The 21,847-nt window shown below is 45.7% G+C and overlaps 1 protein-coding gene across 3 annotated transcripts in view; it reads left to right on the top strand.

The window, feature by feature from the left end:
* LOC139581661 (disintegrin and metalloproteinase domain-containing protein 19-like) overlaps positions 1 to 12,875 on the top strand; it is a 49,141-nt gene extending 36,266 nt beyond the window's left edge. For 2 of the 3 annotated variants that reach the window (XM_071411661.1, XM_071411662.1), the window contains exons 8-22: positions 714 to 785; positions 4,591 to 4,757; positions 4,879 to 4,963; positions 5,124 to 5,263; positions 5,568 to 5,745; positions 6,990 to 7,079; positions 7,586 to 7,781; positions 8,432 to 8,540; positions 8,671 to 8,884; positions 9,313 to 9,390; positions 9,885 to 9,993; positions 10,187 to 10,325; positions 10,479 to 10,674; positions 10,831 to 11,378; positions 11,578 to 12,875. In XM_071411661.1, coding sequence (XP_071267762.1) covers positions 714 to 785; positions 4,591 to 4,757; positions 4,879 to 4,963; positions 5,124 to 5,263; positions 5,568 to 5,745; positions 6,990 to 7,079; positions 7,586 to 7,781; positions 8,432 to 8,540; positions 8,671 to 8,884; positions 9,313 to 9,390; positions 9,885 to 9,993; positions 10,187 to 10,325; positions 10,479 to 10,674; positions 10,831 to 11,378; positions 11,578 to 11,638 — 2,382 coding nt within the window. In that variant the 3' untranslated portion in view covers positions 11,639 to 12,875. The remainder of the gene's footprint in view (positions 1 to 713; positions 786 to 4,590; positions 4,758 to 4,878; positions 4,964 to 5,123; positions 5,264 to 5,567; positions 5,746 to 6,989; positions 7,080 to 7,585; positions 7,782 to 8,431; positions 8,541 to 8,670; positions 8,885 to 9,312; positions 9,391 to 9,884; positions 9,994 to 10,186; positions 10,326 to 10,478; positions 10,675 to 10,830; positions 11,379 to 11,577) is intronic. The other variant, XM_071411663.1, reaches the window with a different exon arrangement.
* The last annotated feature ends 8,972 nt before the right edge of the window (positions 12,876 to 21,847 follow it).

The following is a 21,847-nucleotide window of genomic DNA, read 5'->3' on the forward strand; positions in this document are numbered from 1 at the left end:
CTAATGAGATCTAACAGGGTCTGTTCTAATGAGACCTAACAGGGTCTGTTAACAGGTTCTGTTCTAATGAGATCTAACAGGGTCTATTCTAATGAGACCTAACAGGGTCTGTTAACAGGTTCTGTTCTAATGAGATCTAACAGGTTCTGTTCTAATGAGACCTAACAGGTTCTGTTCTAATGAGATCTAACAGGGTCTGTTCTAATGAGATCTAACAGGGTCTGTTCTAATGAGATCTAACAGGTTCTGTTCTAATGAGACCTAACAGGTTCTGTTCTAATTGGATCTAACAGGGTCTGTTCTAATGAGATCTAACAGGGTCTGTTCTAATGAGATCTAACAGGGTCTGTTCTAATGAGACCTAACAGGGTCTGTTCTAATGAGATCTAACAGGGTCTGTTCTAATGAGATCTACCAGGGTCTGTTCTAATGAGATCTAACAGGGTCTGTTCTAATGAGATCTAACAGGGTCTGTTCTAATGAGATCTAACAGGGTCTGTTCTAATGAGACCTAACAGGGTCTGTTCTAATGAGATCTAACAGGTTCTGTTGTAATGAGATCTAACAGGGTCTGTTCTAATGAGATCTAACAGGGTCTGTTCTAATATCCTTTATTGCTGTCTGACGTGTCTGATTGGTTGAGGTCATCCTGCTGTCCTTACTCTTCCGGGTGAAATTCTTCAAGCATGGCTGTAACTGTGTTGTCTGTGTAGTTTCAGAAGCACGGCGGGGACTTAAATAGGACGAAGACGAAACTGCTGGAGGCAGCTAACTACGTAGACAAGGTGAGAGAACCACACAAATTAACACTGTGGTTCATTTGGGATTTGGGAGATTGTGGGGGTCCTAGTTTTATAATTTTTGTTTATTTAACCTTTTTTTAACTAGGCATTTAGTTTGGGGTGCGGTGGGGGGTATAAGACACTAACCTAAACAATATAATACTGACAAAAGGCACATATCACAGCATACTACAGGTGGTGGAGGGACCTACAATTTTGTGGGGGAGAAGGACTGTGAGAAGGCCAGTTCTGGTGACTTTTCATAAGAACATTCTACTGCAAACTGAATGAAAATATAATTTCCCCCTCCAGAAATGAGCCCAATTTCATATAGGTCCGTATGATCAGGCAGGTTAGATCACACACTTTAAAAAGTGTAAACATAAGGCTATAATGTTGCTAGTTAGAAACATATTGATGACTTGATTGTCCCCCCCCCCAAAAAAACTGTTCCACTGACACTCAGCCAACCAAGGATCCTGTACTGTGAATATAATGTAGGCCTAGTTACACCTGACCCGTGTTACATTTAGCCCCAGTCTTCCCTATGCATTCAACGCCATTGGCGAGCGCTAACTCGCATGGAACAATACCACTGCTGAACACCACTGCTGAACACCACTGCTGAACACCACTGCTGAACACCACTGCTGAACACCACTGCTGAACACCACTGCTGAACACCACTGCTGAACACCACTGCTGAACACCACTGCTGAATACCACTGCTGAACACCACTGCTGAACACCACTGCTGAACACCACTGCTGAACACCACTGCTGAACACCACTGCTGAACACTCTGGTTCTAAAATGGGGCAGTTTAGGCCTACTCATTTCTTGGATTTGAGAATTAAGTATAGCCTGGTAACTCTAGAAAGCTCAGTTATCCTCCACTTTTAACAGTGGCCATCAAAAATGATTTCAAATATGTATTTTCCTCTGGACTGCATTAAGAATGTTGTACAATGACTGAGCATGCATATCTCTCTCTCTTTCTCTTGCAATTTCAATGCGCCTCAAGAGGAATATTCTTTTCTCTCATAGAATGCGACAGGTTGAGCAATTTAATAGGTCAACTATTCTACTATGGAGTTGTCTGATTTTGCTGTTGTTTACTCGTGTTGTTGGCTGTGGAAAATTAAATGGGGACAACAATTTTTCATGAGATAATTCAAATAACCAAAGGTACCGGGTCTCAGCTTCGTCTGCCTCTCATTTGGATCATAGGTGCCGGGTCTCGTACCCATCACTGCCTGGTAGAACTAAGAACAGATATAGCTCTTGATTCACTCCAGACCTGACTGCCCTTGACCAGCACAAAAACATCCTGTGGCGAACTGCAATAGCATCGAATAGCCCCCGTGATATGCAACTGTTCAGGGAAGTCAGGAACCAATATACACAGTCAGTTAGGAAAGCAAGGACTAGCTTTTTCAAACAGATATTTGCATCCTGTAGCAATAATTCCAAAACGTTTTGGGACACTGTAAAGTCCATGGAGAATAACAGCACCTGCTCCCAGCTGCCCACTGCACTGAGGCTAGGAAACACTGTCACCACCGATAAATCTATGATAATCGAGAATATCAATAAGCATTTTTCTACAGCTGGCCATGCTTTACACCTGGCTACCGCTACCCCGACCAACAGCTATGCACCCCGCAGCAACTTGCCCAAGCCCCCCACCACCCACTCCTTCACCCAAATCCAAATAGCTGATGTTCTGAAAGAGCTGCAAAATCTGGACCCCTACAAATCAGCTGGGCTAGACAATCTGGACCCTCTCTTTCTAAAATGATCTGCCGCAATTGTTGCAACCCCTATTACTAGACTGTTCAACCTCTCTTTCATATCGTCTGAGATCCCTAAAGATTGGACTGCTGCCACGGTCATACCCCTCTTCAAAGGGGGAGACACTCTAGACCCAAACTGTTACAGACCTATATCTATCCTTGCCTTTCTGAAGTCTTCGAAAGCCAAGTTAACAAACAGATCACCGACCATTTTGAATCCCACCGTACCTTCTCCACTATGCAATCTGGTTTCAGAGCTGGTCATGGGTGCACCTCAGCCATGCTCAAGGTTCTAAACGATATCATAACCGCCATCGATAAAAGACAGTACTGTGCAGCCGTCTTCATCGACCCGGCCAAAGCTTTCGACTCTGTCAGTCACCACATTCTTATTGGCTAACTTAATAGCCTTGGTTTCTCAAATGACTGCCTCGCCTGGTTCACCAACTACCTCTCAGATAGAGTTCAGTGTGTCAAATCGGAGGGCCTGTTGTCCGGACCTCTGGCAGTCTCTATGGGGATGCCACAGGGTTCAAAACTCTTTTCTCTGTATATATCAATGATGTCGCTCTTGCTGCTGGTGATTCTCTGATCCACCTCTATGCAGACGACACCATTCTGTATATATCTGGCCCTTCTTTGGACACTGTGTTAACAAACCTCCAAACGAGCTTCAATGCCATATCAATCAATCAATCAATCAAGTTTATTTTATATAGCCCTTCGTACATCAGCTAATATCTCGAAGTGCTGTACAGAAACCCAGCCTAAAACCCCAAACAGCAAGCAATGCAGGTGTAGAAGCACGGTGGCTAGGAAAAACTCCCTAGAAAGGCCAAAACCTAGGATATATAACACTTCTTCTGTGCCCTCCAACTGCTCTTAAATGCTAGTAAAACTAAATGCATGCTCTTCAACCGATCGCTGCCCGCACCCGCCCGCCCGACTAGCATCACTACTCTGGACGGTTCTGACTTAGAATATGTGGACAACTACAAATACCTAGGTGTCTGGTTAGACTGTAAACTCTCCTTCCAGACTCACATTAAGCATCTCCAATCCAAAATTAAATCTATAATCGGCTTCCTTTTTCGCAACAAAGCCTCCTTCACTCATGCTGCCAAACATACCCTCGTAAAACTGACCATCCTACCGATCCTTGACTTCGGTGATGTCATCTACAAAATAGCCTCCAACACTCTACTCAGCAAATTGGATGCAGTCTATCACAGTGCCATCCATTTTGTCACCAAATCCCCATATACTACCCACCACTGCGACCTGTATGTTCTCGTTGGCTGCCCCTCGCTACATGTTCGTTGCCAAACCCACTGGCTCCAGGTCATCTTTAAGTTTTTGCTAGGTAAAGCCCCGCCTTATCTCAGCTCACTGGTCACAATAGCAACACCCACCCGTAGCACGCACTCCCGCAGGTATATTTCACTGGTCATCCCCAAAGCCAACACCTCCTTTGACTGCCTTTTCTTCCAGTTCTCTGCTGCCAATGGCTGGAACGAATTGCAAAAATCACTGAACCTGGAGACTTATATCTCCCTCACTAACTTAAAGCATCAGCTGTCAGAGCAGCTTACCGATCACTGCACCTGTACACAGCCCATCTGTAAATAGCCCACCCAACTACCTCATCCCCATATTGTTATTTCTTTGCTCTTTTGCACGCCAGTATCTCTACTTGCACATCATCATCTGCACATCTATGACTCCAGTGTTAATGCTAAATTGTAATTATTTCGCCACTATGGCCTTTTTATTGCCTTACCTCCCTTATCTTACTACATTTGCACACAATGTGTATAGTTTTTTCTATTGTGTTATTGACTGTGCGTTTGTTTATGTGTAACTCTGTGTCGCACTGCTTTGCTTTATCTTGGTAAATGAGAACTTGTTCTCAACTTGCCTACCTGGTTAAATAAAGTTGAAATAAAATAATTAATAAAAAATGTTAGTCAAATGATCTGTGTGTGTGTGTTTGTGTGTGTGTGTTTGTGCAGTACTACAAGTCTCTAAGTATTCGTGTGGCAGTGATTGGTCTGGAGGTGTGGTCTGATCAGGACAGGATCAGTGTGTCTGGTAACCCCTACAGTACCTTGGGAGCGTTCCTGGCCTGGAGACGCAAACAGCTACACACACTACCGAACGACAACGCTCAACTCATCACGTTAGTGTGACACACTCCTTACTGTACTCTAGATCTCTTTAATCCATCCTCAATCCATCTCTCTTTCCTTCCATTAAGACCATTCAGTGGAACTACACAGCTGTGGTTTTTGTTTCCCCAGCGGCGTGGCATTTCAGGGCACCACCATTGGGCTGGCCCCTCTCAGAGCCATGTGTTCAGAGTACCAGTCAGGGGGAATCAACTCAGTAAGATTTCTCTAAAGTTGTAATAAAGTTGTGATGTATTTATAATAGCACACATAGATCTAGAACCAAGCTAACATGAGATGTATGTCCCTTTGACTTTCAATACGGGAATCCACCTCTAACCATTGACCTCTACCCCCTGACCTCTACCCCCCTGCAGGACCACTCTGACAGTGCTGTGGGCGTGGCAGCGACCATGGCTCACGAGATGGGGCATAACTTTGGCATGAGCCATGACAGCCCTGGGTGCTGCCAGGCCAAGGCTGATGATGGAGGCTGCATCATGGCTGCTGCCACTGGGTGAGAGAATCTATCTATGTTGAAAATATCTTTCTTATTAAAGAGATTTTATCTTAATGTGAATAAACCTGTATAAATAAAGGTTAAATAATGATATAATGATTGATCCTGCTTTGTAAAAGACATTCCTGGGACACAAAATGTAGTGGAATAGTAATGTCTGTATAGAAAGAAATATATTACTTAGAGCAGAATTTCCTCTCTGACACGTAGAGTAGAAGGAATAATGTAAAGTCTATTGATGGCATTTCTATCTGCAATGCGTTGCACCTTACTGAATACACCCCTGGTGTGTGTGTCGCAGCCACCCGTTCCCGCGTGTGTTTAACGGCTGTAACCAGCTGGAGCTGAGCAGGTACCTGAGCTCCGGAGGGGGAAAGTGTCTGTTCAACCTCCCCAACACCAGAGCCATGTACGGGGGACAGCGCTGTGGGAACGGCTACCTGGAGGATGGAGAGGAGTGTGACTGTGGAGACGAGAAGGTGAGGGGGGGAAGTGTGCGTGTGTGTGGGGTGTGTGTGTGTGTCAGTGATGGTCAGTGCCGCCATTGACATGGCCTTACTTCTATTACAGCATGTTGGATGACTGTCATTCATATTCCATTCACCCAGTTCAATATAACATCGATAGGTTTAGACTACTACATGATATTCACATTTTCCCTATACCCATCATGAGGTTGCTGAAACCTAGCCTATGAATGAAAGTTTACAACATAGGTGCACTTAGGTCGAGAGAAAGACAATGAGAGATGACAGACAGTGACACATTCAATACCGCCTTGCACACTCTTAACTGCATGTAGCTTATCTATGGTGTAATCATTAGTCCAACAGTTGCAATCGAGAGTTTTCATTTGACAAATTCAGGTATTTTTAGCTCTGTTTAAGAAACGTTTGTCAACAGAATCGGCGGAATGAACACAACAGTGATCACGCATAAAAACAGTTCACTTTCATAGCAGCCATGTTGTATTCCTTCTCGCCTCTATGCACTCTCCTCCTCACACCGTTTCCATTTGTTTGTGGACTTCAATGAACAACACATCAGCTGTTTGTGACCAGGTGAAAAAAAGTTTCCAAGCCCAACCATGTCATAACCGCTACACACAGCCTACATCGTTGTCCCCATATTAGCTAAAGTAACATCCTAGTCAACATAGCTAATATAACTAATTCATTGGTAAACCGGCTACAATCATGCAGTAACATAACAGTGTACAGTCAGTAAGCAGTTACATCCGTGGGCCACAGTGGCAATAAATTAATCAAACCAAAAGCTTACCTTGAATTGGAAGAGTTCCAGTGTTGTGTTGGATAGCCATAGCCAGCTTGCTAACATAGCATCCCTCTGTTTGAGCCGGGTGTTTGAGTAACTAAACTAGCCAGCTGCATTTGCCAGCTAAATAAGTGAATAAGTGTGTTTTAATAAATTATTTGGTGATGTGAATATATTTTGTATAGTTTTATCTTAAAACGGTAACTTTTTCAATGTTTTACAAAAAAAAAGAAAATGAAATTCCCTGAGGAGGATGGTCCTCCCCTTCCTCCTCTGAAGAGCCTCCACTGGTGTGTGTGTGTGTGTGTGTGTGTGTGTGTGTGTGTGTGTGTGTGTGTGTGTGTGTGTGTGTGTGTGTGTGTGTGTGTGTGTGTGTGTGTGTGTGTGTGTGTGTGTGTGTGTGTGTGTGTGTGTGTGTATATACTGATTAATCATCCTCTCTCTGCAGGAGTGTTCCAGTCCCTGCTGTAATGCCAACAATTGTACTCTGAAGGCTGGAGCAGAATGTGCCCACGGAGTCTGCTGTGACAACTGTAAGGTACTGTACACTGTCCTCTTTCTGGTTGTCCTCTCTCTCTCTGTCTCGCTCTCTTTCTATCTCTCTCTCTCTCTCTCTCTTTCTGGTTGTCGTCTCTCTCTCTTTCTATCTTTCTCTCTCTCTCTCTCTTTCTATATTTCTCTCTATCTCTCTCTCTCGCTTTCTGGTTGTCCACTCTCTCTGTCGCTCTCTCTCTCTCTATCTCCCACCCTCTCTCTCTCTCTCTGTCTCTTCTTCCCTCTCTCTCGCACTCTCTCTCTCTCTCTCTCTCTATTTAGTTGAAGAGTCAAGGTGTGTTGGATCGTTTAATAGTCCCCTTCTCTCCCTCCCTCCCTCCCTCCCTCCCTCCCTCCCTCCCTCCCTCCCTCCATTCCTCCTTCTCTCTCTCATTCTCTCTCTCTCGCTCTCTAGTTGAAGAGTCGAGGTGTGTTGGATCGTTTAATAGTCCCCTTCTCTCTCTCTCTCTCTCTCTCTATCTCTCTCTCTCTCTCTCTCTCTCTCTCTAGTTGAAGAGTCCAGGTGTGTTGTGTCGTACTCCATCAGGGTCATGTGACCTACCCGAGTACTGTGATGGGAAGGCGGAGTCTTGTCCTGCTAACTTATTCCTGGTGGATGGTACTTCCTGTGATGGGGGGCGGGCCTACTGCTACACCGGCATGTGTCTCACCCTGGAGCAGCAGTGTCAATCACTCTGGGGGCGGGGTTAGTACCTATCAATCATTCTGGGGCGGAGTTAGTAGGCATGTTATTGCATGCTGTTATAAAGTAATGGATTGCTTTTATAGTACTTTTCAATGTAACGCTCCCCTATTGAAACCATTGTCTGGTCTGCGGCTTCGACAATATTGCTCACACCTATCTGGGTCCTTCAAATTGGCTCCAAGGGAGAAGGATTAGGGCTTGTTACTGGACTGGGCTCTGGTGTTATTTCTGTTTTCACTATCAGAGATCTTCACAGGACAGGCTTTACCTGACCACAGGAACATTTGTGTGCTTGCAGGAGGTCATATAACACTGTGTGTGTTCTGTCCTCTCTAGATGGCCGTCCTGCTCTAGACCTGTGCTTTAAGAAGGTGAACGAGGCAGGAACATCTGTCTGCTAGCAGGAAGTGACATAACACTGTGTGTTCTGTCCTCTCTAGATGGCCGTCCTGCTCTAGACCTGTGCTTTAAGAAGGTGAACGAGGCAGGAACATCTGTCTGCTAGCAGGAAGTGACATAACACTGTGTGTTCTGTCCTCTCTAGATGGCCGTCCTGCTCTAGACCTGTGCTTTAAGAAGGTGAACGAGGCAGGAACATCTGTCTGCTAGCAGGAAGTGACATAACACTGTGTGTGTTCTGTCCTCTCTAGATGGCCGTCCTGCTCTAGACCTGTGCTTTAAGAAGGTGAACGAGGCAGGAGACACCTTTGGGAACTGTGGCAAAGACCTGTTGGGGAAATACAGAGGATGCAGGGACAGGTGAGGAGTCACACAGTCGGCACCAAATGTATAGAAGTGTCTCTCCCTTGAACTACCATTTAACATTTCTTTCACACCTACAAAACAATCCCTACATGTCTGAATCCATGTGACCGGTCCGTTGCTTTAGGGATGCTAGATGTGGTAAGATCCAGTGTGTGAGTTCAGCCTCCAAGCCCCTGGAGACTAACGCTGTTCCCATCGACACCACGGTCCGGGTGGGAGGCAAGAAGGTCCTCTGTAGGGGGACACACGTTTACCGACCAGGCCAGGGGGACGAGGAACAGGGGGACACACTGGACCCAGGACTGGTCATGACCGGGACCAAGTGTGGAGAGGACTCGGTGAGGAGGGGAGAGGAGAGGAGGAGTGGGGGTAGTGGGGGTGGAGGGTGTGGTGTGTGTGTGTGTGTGTGTGTGTGTGTGTGTGTGTGTGTGTGTGTGTGTGTGTGTGTGTGTGTGTGTGTGTGTGTGTGTGTGTGTGTGTGTGTGTGTGTGTGTGTGTGTGTGTGTGTGTGTGTGTGCGCTGTGTATCTTTTAGTACTCTATGAGCTCTCTGTTGTGGCAGGATGCCATTTACTGGACAATCTACTTATGATAATGACTCTCTCTCTTTCTCGCTCACTCGCTCTCTTGCTCTCTTATCCCTCTCCTTTCTCTCTCTCTCTCTCTTTCTCGCTCTCTCATCCCTCTCATTTCTCCCTTATCCTTCTCCTTTCTCTCTCTCACTCTCTCTCTCCATCCCTCCTTCTCTTTCTCTCTCTCTGTAACAGATCTGTTTCGGAGGAGAGTGCCGCAACACGTCTTTCCTGAGGGCGGATGAGTGCAATGCCAAGTGCCACGGCCATGGGGTATGGGAGGGGCTGGGTGTGTGATAGGGGAAGGGTATGGGAGTGATGTGGGAGGGGTAGGTAGGCGTATGGGCTACTGCAGAATAAGGGAAGGTGCTGGGTCTGAGGTTATGGACTCAGGGGTTTAATAAAGCTGTTATAACACATCATATGGAGTAGGAGGAATATTGACAGGTTGTCAGTGTTGAAACCGTCTCTCTCTCTCTCTCTCTCCTTTCTCTCTCTCTCTCTCTCCTCTCTCCTTTCTCTCTCTCTCTCTCTCTCTCTCTCTCTCTCTCTCTCTCTCTCTCTCTCTCTCTCTCTCTCTCTGTCTCTCTCTCTCCCTCCTTCTCTCTCTCTCTCTCCTCTCTCTCTCTCTCTCTCTCTCTCTCTCTCTCTCTCTCTCTCTCTCTCTCTCTCTCTCCCTCTCTCTCTCTGTCTTTCTCTCTCCCTCCTTCTCTCTCTCTCTCTCTCCTCTCTCCTTTCTCTCTCTCTCTCTCTCTCTCTCCCTCTAGCTGTGTAACAACAACCACCACTGCCACTGTGACTCAGGCTGGGCTCCTCCCCTGTGTGACCAGGAGGGGACAGGAGGGAGTGTCGACAGTGGACCTGTCATCAACCACAGTATGTTATCAACCAACCAGTCACTCAAATACTGATTCAGTCAGTCAAATAACTGATTAAATCTAATAACTGATGTGGTGTTGCAAAAGACTACTAGGTTAAACCACATATATTTGATTGTTGGTTTTCAAGTCATATCTTCCAGGTTAATCTTTGATCTGACCTTTGTTGTTGATGTTGTTTGTGTTTCTAGGCAGTCTACTTCCTGTCCTGTTGCTCCTCCCCATGGTTCTCTTTGTCCTATTGGCTGCTGTGGGACTGTGGTGCTGCTACAGCCATAAACTCCATAAAAACCTTCCTCTGAAGACCTCGGTCCCACCACCCAAGACAATGTGTGTAACTCAGTATTTCAGTTGTTTTCACATCTTCAACTGTTTGAATTTATCTTATTTTATTCAAGGAAAATATACACCATAGACATTTCACAGTAATCAACATCTCAGATTTAACTTCTAGAATGAAAAACACTGTGTTTGACTCCTTAGTTGTCCAGTCAGTTGGCCAGTCCCTGCTGAAGCCAAACATCTACAAGCCAACAGTCTTGAAAACGGTCACCTTGTGAACAGTCTTGCCAACTGTCACCTTGTCAACAATCATGCCAACAGTCACCTTGACAACAGCCATGCCAACGGCCATGCCAACCCTGCCTTCCTACTGAAGAGACAGGGCTCAGACAGACTGGTGAGGGGATCTGTTCATTCACCTTACACCAAAGTACATTGTATGTACAGTAAAATCAATGCTAAAAAGCTTACTCTTGACAGGTAAATAACAAAATAATAATTAAAAAACTGTTCTGACAGTAGTGCTGTGAGTGCTTGTGTTTGTCCTCCACAGCGTCAATCCAGTCCTCGCCCCAGCCCCTCCACCAGGACCAGGCACGCTATCTTCCATCCGACTGTGAAACCCCCTCCTATACCTGCTTACGCAGCCCAGCAGAGACAGGCTGTATCCCAGCCCCAGCCTCAATCCCAGCCCCAGTCTCAATCCCAGCCCCAGCCTCAAGCCCAGGCTCAATCCCAGCCTCAACCCCAGCCCCAGCCCCAGCCCCAGCCTCAATCCCATCCCCAGCCTCAACCCTCCCTCCAGCCCAAGTCCCAACCCTCCTTCCAGCCCAAGCCCCAACCCTCTCTCAAGCCCCTGCCACAGCCCAAGCCTAAACCTCCCATCCCCAGCTACCTAGCCCAGCAGAAAGGACCCCTTCTTCCCCTTCCTCCAGCCATCCTGCCCCCCAACCCCCACTCAACACCTCACACACACAGACCTGACCCCCCCAACAGACCCCCACCCCCCTGCCCGCTCACCAAGCCCAAAATACCATCAGACGCGTTACAGAGAGGAAAATCCAATCTGTCGTCACCTGGTGGACAGAAGAAACCCAGCAGGTAAGAACAGAATATAGAACCTCAAGAACATCACAAAGTGTTTGCTATGCTATGTCCCAAATGGCACCCTTTTTCCTATTTAAAGTGCACTAGTTTTGACTCATCTGTTCTGTTCTAGATTCCAAAGCAACAGAACAGTTAATTACAAAAATATCTGTTATTTTCACTCAATTTCATGACGCTCCACTTTCTTTTCTAGATCCCAAAACAACATCTCAGGGAGGAGACGAGGACCAACACTGGACAACGGAGCTCAGTGAGATTACTGAGACATCTAACTGGAAATGTCTTCTCTCTCTGTGAGCTGCGTCTTTTCCCAAGGTTGTACAAAGAGGAACATCACCGTCAGCCTTTATGAAGAAAATGACACTGTGGGAACGGAGAGAGGAGGGCCACGGCTTGACACACAGGGACTCAGTCCAAAATGGCACCCTAAAAGTAGTGCACTATATAGGGAATAGGGTTCGTTTCAGATCTGTCCAGGGATGCCATTACTATAGAATTATACTAATGCTAGCCTGGTAGCCTCTGTTGGCCCATCTCAGTATTTTTATTTCATTCCAACAACAAAGACAAAGGAGTTGCCTGATTAACAAACATCTCTGGCTACTAGACTAGCTGCCAGGCTATGTCTTGCCTTACCACTTGAAACCAGGCATCCTGTAAATGTGTAATATTTAAGACTGGACTTTGTCAACTGATTTAGTTCTTGTAGATGGTACCTTATACCATGGGTTAACAGTATCATGTGTTGATATGCTGTTTCAGGTCTATTTATTTGCAACGCTTCAGAGCAAAGAGACTAGTGTTTAAAGGGGATGTACTGTATATTGTTTCTACAAGAGCATGAGTCTTAAAGGGAACATCTTATGTTAAGAAAACGCCATGTATTGAATGATGCTTAATGCTTCTAGTATGTGAATAAACGATAGACTGGAATTATAAGGACACAAACATGCATGTTATTATTACTACATGTGTATGCCTAAGATGAAGGACATCTCAAATGTAGCAATAACTATTTGGAAATGACATTGTTTTGTTATGACTGTTTTTTTTAATATATGTTTTTGTAAATTGTACTGTTCTTGTTTTTTTGGGTGCTAAATTCAGGTCTTCTGACTGAATGGATGAATGGACACCTGGAAGGTTCTGGTTCCTGTATAACTACACACACTATGTTATCTTTTGACATGTGATGCACAGGACAGCATAGTCAACACAATTATAGTCAGGCCCATAAAATTCATTTATATAAAATAATCTGGTTTTCCTCGATTGTTGAAATTCACGATCCACCATGAGACCTATGCAAACAGTGTGCCTTCAGTTTGATTTTAAATAAAGTGTTTAGAAACAGGACTACGTCATTCAGTTTGAGTTTAAATAAAGTGTTTAGAAACAGGACTACGTCGTTCAGTTTGATTTTAAATAAAGTGTTTAGAAACAGGACTACGTCGTTCAGTTTGATTTTAAATAAAGTGTTTAGAAACAGGACTACGTCGTTCAGTTTGATTTACATGTTGCCTTTTCCACTTGATGAGAGTAGAAATGCAACATGCAACTATTTCTAAGACTACTGAGTCACAGTTCATTTAAGGAAATCAGTCAATTTAAATAAATAAATTAGGCCCTAATTTATGAATTTCACATGACTGGAAAAACAGATATGCATCTGTTGGTCAGAGATAGCTTTAAAAAAGTAGGGGAGTGGATCAGAAAACCAGTCAGTATCTAGTGTGACCACCATTTGCCTCATACAGCGCGACACATCTCCTTCGCATAGAAGTGATCAGGCTGTTGATTGTGACCTGTGGAATGTTGTCCCAATGGCTGTGCGAAGTTGCTGGAAATTGGCGGGAACTGGAACCTGCTGTCATACACATCGTTCCAGAGCATTCCAAACATGCTCAATGGGTGACATGTCTGGCAAGTATGCAGGCCATGGAAGAACTGGGACATTTTCAGCTTCCAGGAATTGTGTGCAGATCCTTGCGACATGGGGCTGTGCATTATCATACTGAAACATGAGGTGGTGGCGGATGAATGGCACAACAATGGGCCTCAGGATCTCGTCATGGTATCTCTGTTCATTAAAATTGCCATTGATAAAATGCAAATTGTGTTTGTTGTCCGTAGCTTATGCCTGCCCATACCATAACCCCACCGCGACCATGGGCCACTCTGTTCACAACGTTGACATCAGCAAACCGTTCTCCAAAACGACGCCATAACACTGTCTGCCATCTTCCCGGTACAGTTGGAACCGCAATTCCGTGAAGAGCACACTTTTCCAGTGTTCCAGTGGCCATCGAAGGTGAGCATTTGCCCACTGAAGTCGTTTACGACGCCGAACTGCAGTAAGGTTAAGACTCTGGTGAGGACTACGAGCATGCAGATGACCTTCCCTGAGACGGTTTCTGACAGTTTGTGAAGAAATTATTTGGTTATGCAAACCCACAGTTCCATCAGCTATCCGGTTGGCTGGTCTCAGATGATCCCACAGGTGAAGAAGCCAGATGTGGAGGTCCTGGGCTGGCGTGGTCTGCGGATGTGAGGCCGGTTGGACGTACTGACAAATTCTCTAAAATGACGTTGGAGGCGGCTTATGGTAGAGAAATTAACATTCAATTCTCTGGCAAATCAGAAATGCTCACTAACAGGGATGTAAACAAATTTGTGCACAACATTTGAGAGAAATAAGCTTGATCTACAGATGGCAGTACCATCCTAGAACAATCTACAGATGGCAGTACCATCCTAGAATGATCTACAGATGGCAGTAATGTCCTAGAATGATCTACAGGTGGTAGTACTGCCCTATAATGATTTACAGATGGCAGTACCGTCCTAGAATGATCAACAGATGGCAGTGCTGTCCAAGAATGATCTACAGATGGCAGTACTGTCCTAAAATGATCTACAGATGGCAGTAATGTCCTAGAATGATCTACAGATGGCAGTAATGTCCTACAATGATCTACAGATGGCAGTACTGTCCTAGAATGATCTACAGATGGCAGTAATGTCCTAGAATGATCTACAGATGGCAGTACTGTCATAGAATGATCTACAGATGGCAGTAATGTCCTAGAATGATCTACAGATGGCAGTGCTGTCCTAGAATGATTTACAGATGGCAGTACTGTCCTAGAATGATCCACAGCTGGCAGTACTGTCGTACATAAACTAACTGCCTTTAGTGTCATCAGATCACTTATTCTCTCTACTGGCATGAATTGGCATTACATTCAAAATATAATAAACATTGTTCTGCTGGTGGTAGTAGCTAGAAGGCCTAGATTCAATCCGTAGTGCGGAAGATTCACACTATAGCGAGATAAAAATGTAAGGTCAATGTTCCCACAGCTGTGCCCTGGACACCATATGTGAACTGATTGCCCCCCATCTATCTTCAGAGCTCGTGCTGCTAGGTGACCTAAACTGTGACATGCTTAACACCTCGGCCATCCTACAATCTAAGCTTGATGCCCTCAATCTCACACAAATTATCAATGAACCCACCAGGTACAACCCCAAATCCGTAAACATGGGCACCCTCATAGATATCATCCTAACCAACTTGCCCTCCAAATACACCTCTGCTGTCTTCCATCAAGATCTCAGCGATCACTGCCTCATTGCCTGCATCCGTAACAGGTCTGCGGTCAAACAACCACCCCTCATCACTATCAAACGCTCCCTGAAACACTTCAGCGAGCAGGCCTTTCTAATCGACCTGGCCGGGGTATCCTGGAAGGATATTGACCTCATCCCGTCAGTAGAGGATGCCTGGTTATTTTTTTTAAATGCCTTCCTCACCATCTTAAATAAGCATGCCCCTTTCAAAAAATGTAGAACCAGGAACAGATATAGCCCTTGGTTCTCTCCAGACCGGACTGCCCTTGACCAGCACAAAAACATCCTGTGGCGTTCTGCATTAGCATCGAATAGCCCCCGTGATATGCAACTTTTCAGGGAAGTCAGGAACAAATATACACAGGTAGTTCGGAAAGCTAAGGCTAGCTTTTTCAAGCAGAAATTTGCATCCTGTAGCACAAACTCAAAAAAGTTCTGGGACACTGTAAAGTCCATGGAGAATAAGAGCACCTCCTCCCAGCTGCCCACTGCACTGAGGCTAGGAAACACTGTCACCACTGATAAATCCACAATAATTGAGAATTTCAATAAGCATTTTTCTATGGCTGGCCATGCTTTCCACCTGGCTTCCACCTTTCAACAGCCCTGCACTCTCCACAGCAACTCACCCAAGCCTCCCCCATTTCTCCTTCACCCAAATCCAGATAGCTGATGTTCTTAAAGAACTGCAAAATCTGGACCCCTACAAATCAGCCGGGCTAGACAATCTGGACCCTTTCTTTCTAAAATTATCTGCCGAAATTGTTGCAACCCCTATTACTAGCCTGTTCAACCTCTCTTTCATATCGTCTGAGATTCCCAAAGATTGGAAAGCTGCAGCGGTCATCCTCCTTTTCAAAGGGGGAGACACTCTAGACCTAAATTGCTACAGACCAATATCTATCCTACCCTGCTTTTCTAAGGTCTTCGAAAGCCAAGTCAACAAACAGATTACCGACCACTTCGAATCCCATCGTACCTTCTCCGCTATGCAATCTGGTTTCAGAGCTGGTCATGGGTGCACCTCAGCCACGCTCAAGGTCCTAAACGATATCATAACCGCCATCGATAAGAGACATTACTGTGCAGCCGTATTCATTGACCTGGCCAAGGCTTTCGACTCTGTCAATCACCACATTCATATTGGGCAGACTCAACAGCCTTGATTTCTCAAAAGATTGCCTCGCCTGGTTCACCAACTACTTCTCTGATAGAGTTCAGTGTGTCAAATCCGAGGGCCTGTTGTCCGGACCTCTTGCAGTCTCTATGGGGGTGCCACAGGGTTCAATTCTTGGGCTGACTCTTCTCTGTATACATCAATGAAGTCGCTCTCGCTGCTGGTGATTCTCTAATCCACCTCTATGCAGACGACACCATTCTGTATACTTCTGGCCCTTCTTTGGGCACTGTGTTAACAAACCTCCAGACGAGCTTCAATGCCATACAACTCTCCTTCCGTGGCCTCCAACTGCTCTTAAATGCAAGTAAAACTAACTGCATGCTCTTCAACCGATCACTGCCAACACCTGCCGACTACTGTGGACGGTTCTGACTTAGAATATGTGGACAACTACAAATACCTAGGTGTCTGGCTAGACTGTAAACTCTCCTTCCAGACTCACATTAAGCATCTCCAATCCAAAATTAAATCTAGAATCGGCTTCCTATTTCGCAACAAAGCATCCTTCACTCATGCAGCCAAACATACCCTCGTAAAACTGACCATCATACCGATCCTCGACTTCGGCGATGTAATTTACAAAATAGCCTCCAACACTCTACTCAACAAATTGGATGCAGTTTATCACAGTGCCATCCGTTTTGTCACCAAAGCCCCATATATTACCCACCACTGCGACCTGTACGCTCTTGTTGGCTGGCCATCGCTTCATACTCGTCGCCAAACCCACTGGCTCCAGGTCATGTACAAGTCTCTGCTAGGTAAAGCCCCGCCTTATCTCAGCTCACTGGTCACCATAGCAGCACCCACCCATAGCACGCACTCCAGCAGGTATATCTCACTGGTCACCTCCAAAGCCAATTCCTCCTTTGGCCGCCTCTCCTTCCAGTTCTCTGCTGCCAATGACTGGAACGAACTGCAAAAATCTGTGAAGCTGGAGACTCTTACCTCCCTCACTAGCTTTAAGCATCAGCTGTCAGAGCAGCTCACAGATCACTGCACATGTACATAGCTCATCTGTAATTAGCCCATCCAATCTACCTCATCCCCATAGTGTATTTATTTATTTATCTTGCTCCTTTGCAACCCAGTATCTCTACTTGCACATTCATCTTCTGTACATCCTACCATTCCAGTGTTTAATTGCTATATTGTAATTACTTCGCCACCATGGCCTATTTATTGCCTTACCTCTCTTATCCTACCTCATTTGCACATGCTGTATATAGATTTTTCTACTGTATTTTTGATTGTATGTTTGTTTATTCCATGTGTAACTCTGTGTTGTTGTGTGTGTCGAACTGCTTTGCTTAATCTTGGCCAGGTCGCAGTTGCAGATGAGAACTTGTTCTCAACTAGCCTACCTGGTTAAATAAAGGTGAAATAAATGTCCATTTTTTTTTTGTTGCAAAGACTGCATTCACAGTAAACCTATGTTTTTTACCTTTATTTAACTAGGCAGGTCAGTTAAGAACAAATCTTTATGATGGCCTAGGAACAGTGGGTAAACTGCCTTGTTCAGGGGCAGAATGACAGATTTTTACCTTGTCAGCTCGGGGATTCGATCTTTCAACCTTTTGGTTACTAGTTGAATGCTCTAACCACGAGGCTACCTGCCGCCCTGCGTAGGGAGCCGAGTGTAAACGTATACAGTATGCTTACATCGACGCAATCAAAATTATCTTTACATTTGAATCACGCTATAGCGCAGCATCTTCTTTGCTATGGATTGAATCTAGCACAGGAGGTTGGTTGCACCTTAATTGGGGAGGATGGGCTAGTTGTAATGGCTGGAGCGGTATAAATGGAATGGTATCAAATACATCAAACACATGGTTTCCATGGTTTCCATGTGTTTGATGGCATTCCATTCGCTTCGTTCCAGCCATTATTATGAGCCGTCTTCCCCTCAGCAGCCTCCACTCTAGCCCTAAGTAGGCCTACGTCTCTGTCTGTATGACTGTACCAGTTCAGAAGACGTGTCATGACTACCAGCTGCTGTTGTTGTTGACTACTAGAATATACCAGCCGAATATACAGACAGCTCATCCTCCCTCTCCCCCTTCTTCCTCCCTCCTCCCTCTATCTTCATCTTCCTCTCTCTCCAACTCCTCCCTCTCCCCCTTCTTCCTCCCTCCTCCCTCTATCTTCATCTTCCTCTCTCTCCAACTCCTCCCTCTCCCCCCTCTTCCTCCCTCTATCTTCCTCTTCTTCATCTTCCTCTCTCTCCAACTCCTCCCTCTTCCTCTTCTTTTTTCCATCCTCTCTGTCAGAAGCAGCCGACGCCCCTCAAATCTAGCGATTGTCTTGTTGCTTCACGGTCTTAATTAGCAACTGGGCTATATTACAAAAACTTCACTGTAAGAGCTATATACTTTAAGGGATTAAATTTGATTGCAGGTTCTCAACAATGTGGCTTTTAAAGGCAATGTTCCCGTGTTTGCGGAGATCGTATTCACAGTAGTCACTGCAGATGTCGGCTCAATCAGAAATTGTCTTTATAGCTGCATTGTTGACAACCCGAGATCAGCATGAATCTCAGCCTAACTTAGTGGTTTGAGATAAACAAAACAAATATTTTGAGCAAATGTTTATTTGCTTTTAATGATTGATTTCAGATCGGTGTATAAAGCAGAGAGTTAAAAAGAGACCCCCTATAAGTTCACACAGAGGGCCTGAAAGGTTCCTGTCCTTTGGATCTTCACTGAGATGAAAGACAGATTTACTCCAATCAAAAGACCACAAACATCAAGGCCCCCATAACCCCCTCCACACACACACACACACACACATAAATACATACATACACATAAACACACTCTCTATGAAGTTGTAGATGTCTTCAGAGAGGCAGGTTTTTTTTGGGGGGAGGGGTATTGGTGACGTAAGGGTGAGGTAGGGAGGTTTGAGGTGAAGGGGGGGTTATGGGTGACGTAAGGGTGAGGTAGGGAGGTTTGAGGTGAAGGGGGGGTTATGGGTGATGTAAGGGTGAGGTAGGGAGGTTTGAGGCGAAGGATGGGGGGTATGGGTGATGTAAGGGTGAGGTAGGGAGGTTTGAGGCGAAGGATGGGGGGTATGGGTGATGTAAGGGTGAGGTAGGTAGATTTGAGGTGAAGAGGGGTATTGGTGACGTACGGGTGAGGTAGTGGAGCAGGGGGCGATGTTTGTTTATCTTAATTACCCCCCTCCTGCACTGTGAGCTAATTAACGTTAGCATGTTGTGAGCTCCACTGCGAACCCTGTGGCACATCATCCATTAGAGATGATTGGCTCTGGGATGAAACGTACGCCAGTGACACCCCCGACTTCCCGCACACAGTGGGGGAGATAGAGAGGGAGTGGGAGGGGAGAAGGGGTAGGCATAGAATAAGGGTGAGGGGCACAGTGATGAACTCACCTGCTGACACCTCTACCAGCATGATCCCTGTCATATAATAAGCTAATTAAGCCTGGGTTTGTTTCTTCTGCAAATGCAGATTTGTATTTTCCTTCTGTCTAAAACTCTCTCTCTCTCTTACGTCTTTCTGTCTCTGTCCCTGCCTTTCTCTATATTAGAAAACCTCTCTCCATCTCATGGTCTGCTATTCCAGGTGCAAGGCAAATCAATCAGCCATTTCAGATGACAACCTCCAGGTCAACATAAATGACTGATGGATTTTTGCTATTTTAACTAAAGGATGGCCATTAGTCACTGCCTCTAATGTTATACAAGACAGAGCCAACATCACACTTTGGTTTAGTGCTATATTTCTCTCAGGGGCTTCCATCATAGAGTACAGGTCCATGCAGGACCTAGCCCAGAGGCCTAGTGGGATGGAGGGTTAGTTTAGCAGCCCAGGGGCTAGTGGAATGGTATTGGACCTAGCCTAGCGATATCCCAGGGGCTAGTGGAATTAAGGGTTAAGTGTGTTAGCCTAGTGTTAGCCCAGGGGCTAGTAGGAATGGAGGGTTAGATTTGCTAAGTGTTCCTGTGATTGAGGTTGGTGCCTCTGGTAGAGAAAGGTCGCCATCAATGATTAATGAGAGAGAAATGTCGTCTGGGAGGATGGGAGAAAGGGAGTGGGGGAGGAGGAAAGGGAGGGAGGAAGGAAGAGAGAGGGGGAGGGAGGCTGGGAGTGAGACCACCAACTCCTCTGCCTCCACCATCACTCTCAACTCATCTCCTCCCTCTACTCCCCTCTTCCTCCTTCTCTCCTATTCCCCTAACCCTCTCCCTCCTGAGGAGCTGGGTCCCCATTACATAGCTGGGTAGCTGGGTCCCCACTACATAGCTGGGTCCCCATTACATATCTGGGTAGCTTGGTCGCCATTACATAGCTGGGTAGCTGGGTCCCCATTACATATCTGGGTAGCTGGGTCCCCACTACATAGCTGGGTAGCTGGGTCGCCATTACATAGCTGGGTAGCTGGGTCCCCACTACATAGCTGGGTCCCCATTACATATCTGGGTAGCTGGGTCGCCATTACATAGCTGGGTAGCTGGGTCCCCACTACATATCTGGGTAGCTGGGTCCCCACTACATAGCTGGGTAGCTGGGTCGCCATTACATAGCTGGGTAGCTGGGTCCCCATTACATATCTGGGTAGCTGGGTCCCTACTACATAGCTGGGTAGCTGGGTCCCCATTACATAGCTGGGTAGCTGGGTCCCCACTACATAGCTGGGTCCCCATTACATATCTGGGTAGCTGGGTCGCCATTACATAGCTGAGTAGCTGGGTCGTCATTTCAGAGCTGGGTAGATGGGTCCCCACTACATAGCTGGGTATATGGGTCGTCATTACATAGCTGGGTAGCTGGGTCCCCACTACATAGCTGGGTAGCTGGGTCCCCACTACATAGCTGGGTCCCTATTACATAGCTGGGTACCTGGGTCCCCACTACATAGCTGGGTAGCTGGGTCCCCACTACATAGCTGGGTCCCCATTACATAGCTGGGTAGCTGGGTCCCCACTACATAGCTGGGTCCCCATTACATAGCTGGGTAGCTGGGTCCCCATTACATAGCTGGGTCCCCATTACATAGCTGGGCAGCACAACCACATTTCGAAATTGCACCTGAGCACTATACTACGTACGTGGTTTGAGTAGGTAGCGCGGAAAATTTGATAAACTCTGAGTTCAACTCGGGATAATCAGTACCACGAAAGTGGCTCACCTTTAAGTCAGGTGCCAACGAATCTTTCAGAACTAACCTGCTCCGGGGCAGGCTGACCCAGGGCTAACTACGTTTATCCTGAATGACGTGTCTGAGCCGCGAGTTGAGGACCAATGAAATTATCATTATCGTTATCATCCCCTTTATTTAAGACGACTGATTAAATATTTTATTAATCAAATGTTTGTTTTTTTGTGCAAAAAAATTTGTAATGTTAAAATACCTATCACAGTACACATTTAGTAAAGACAGAATGTATTTGAAACTTCACACACAGTAAAACTTGTCAAACTTGACAATATAATTATTGTATCGATAGGAGTGTGGTGCTTGTGCATTAATAAGCACACCAAAGACAGCATTAACGATAAGTTATTTTATAAATACGTCACACCAAGAAGCCTATTTCACACCACAGACTCCTGAATTTGCATGATTACTGTTGTTTCATTTTGATTTCGTCACAAGGAAATCCGGTTTGATGTATCAGCAT

Source organism: Salvelinus alpinus, chromosome 7, assembly GCF_045679555.1.
Source record: "Salvelinus alpinus chromosome 7, SLU_Salpinus.1, whole genome shotgun sequence".
Taxonomy (NCBI): Eukaryota; Metazoa; Chordata; class Actinopteri; order Salmoniformes; family Salmonidae; genus Salvelinus; species Salvelinus alpinus.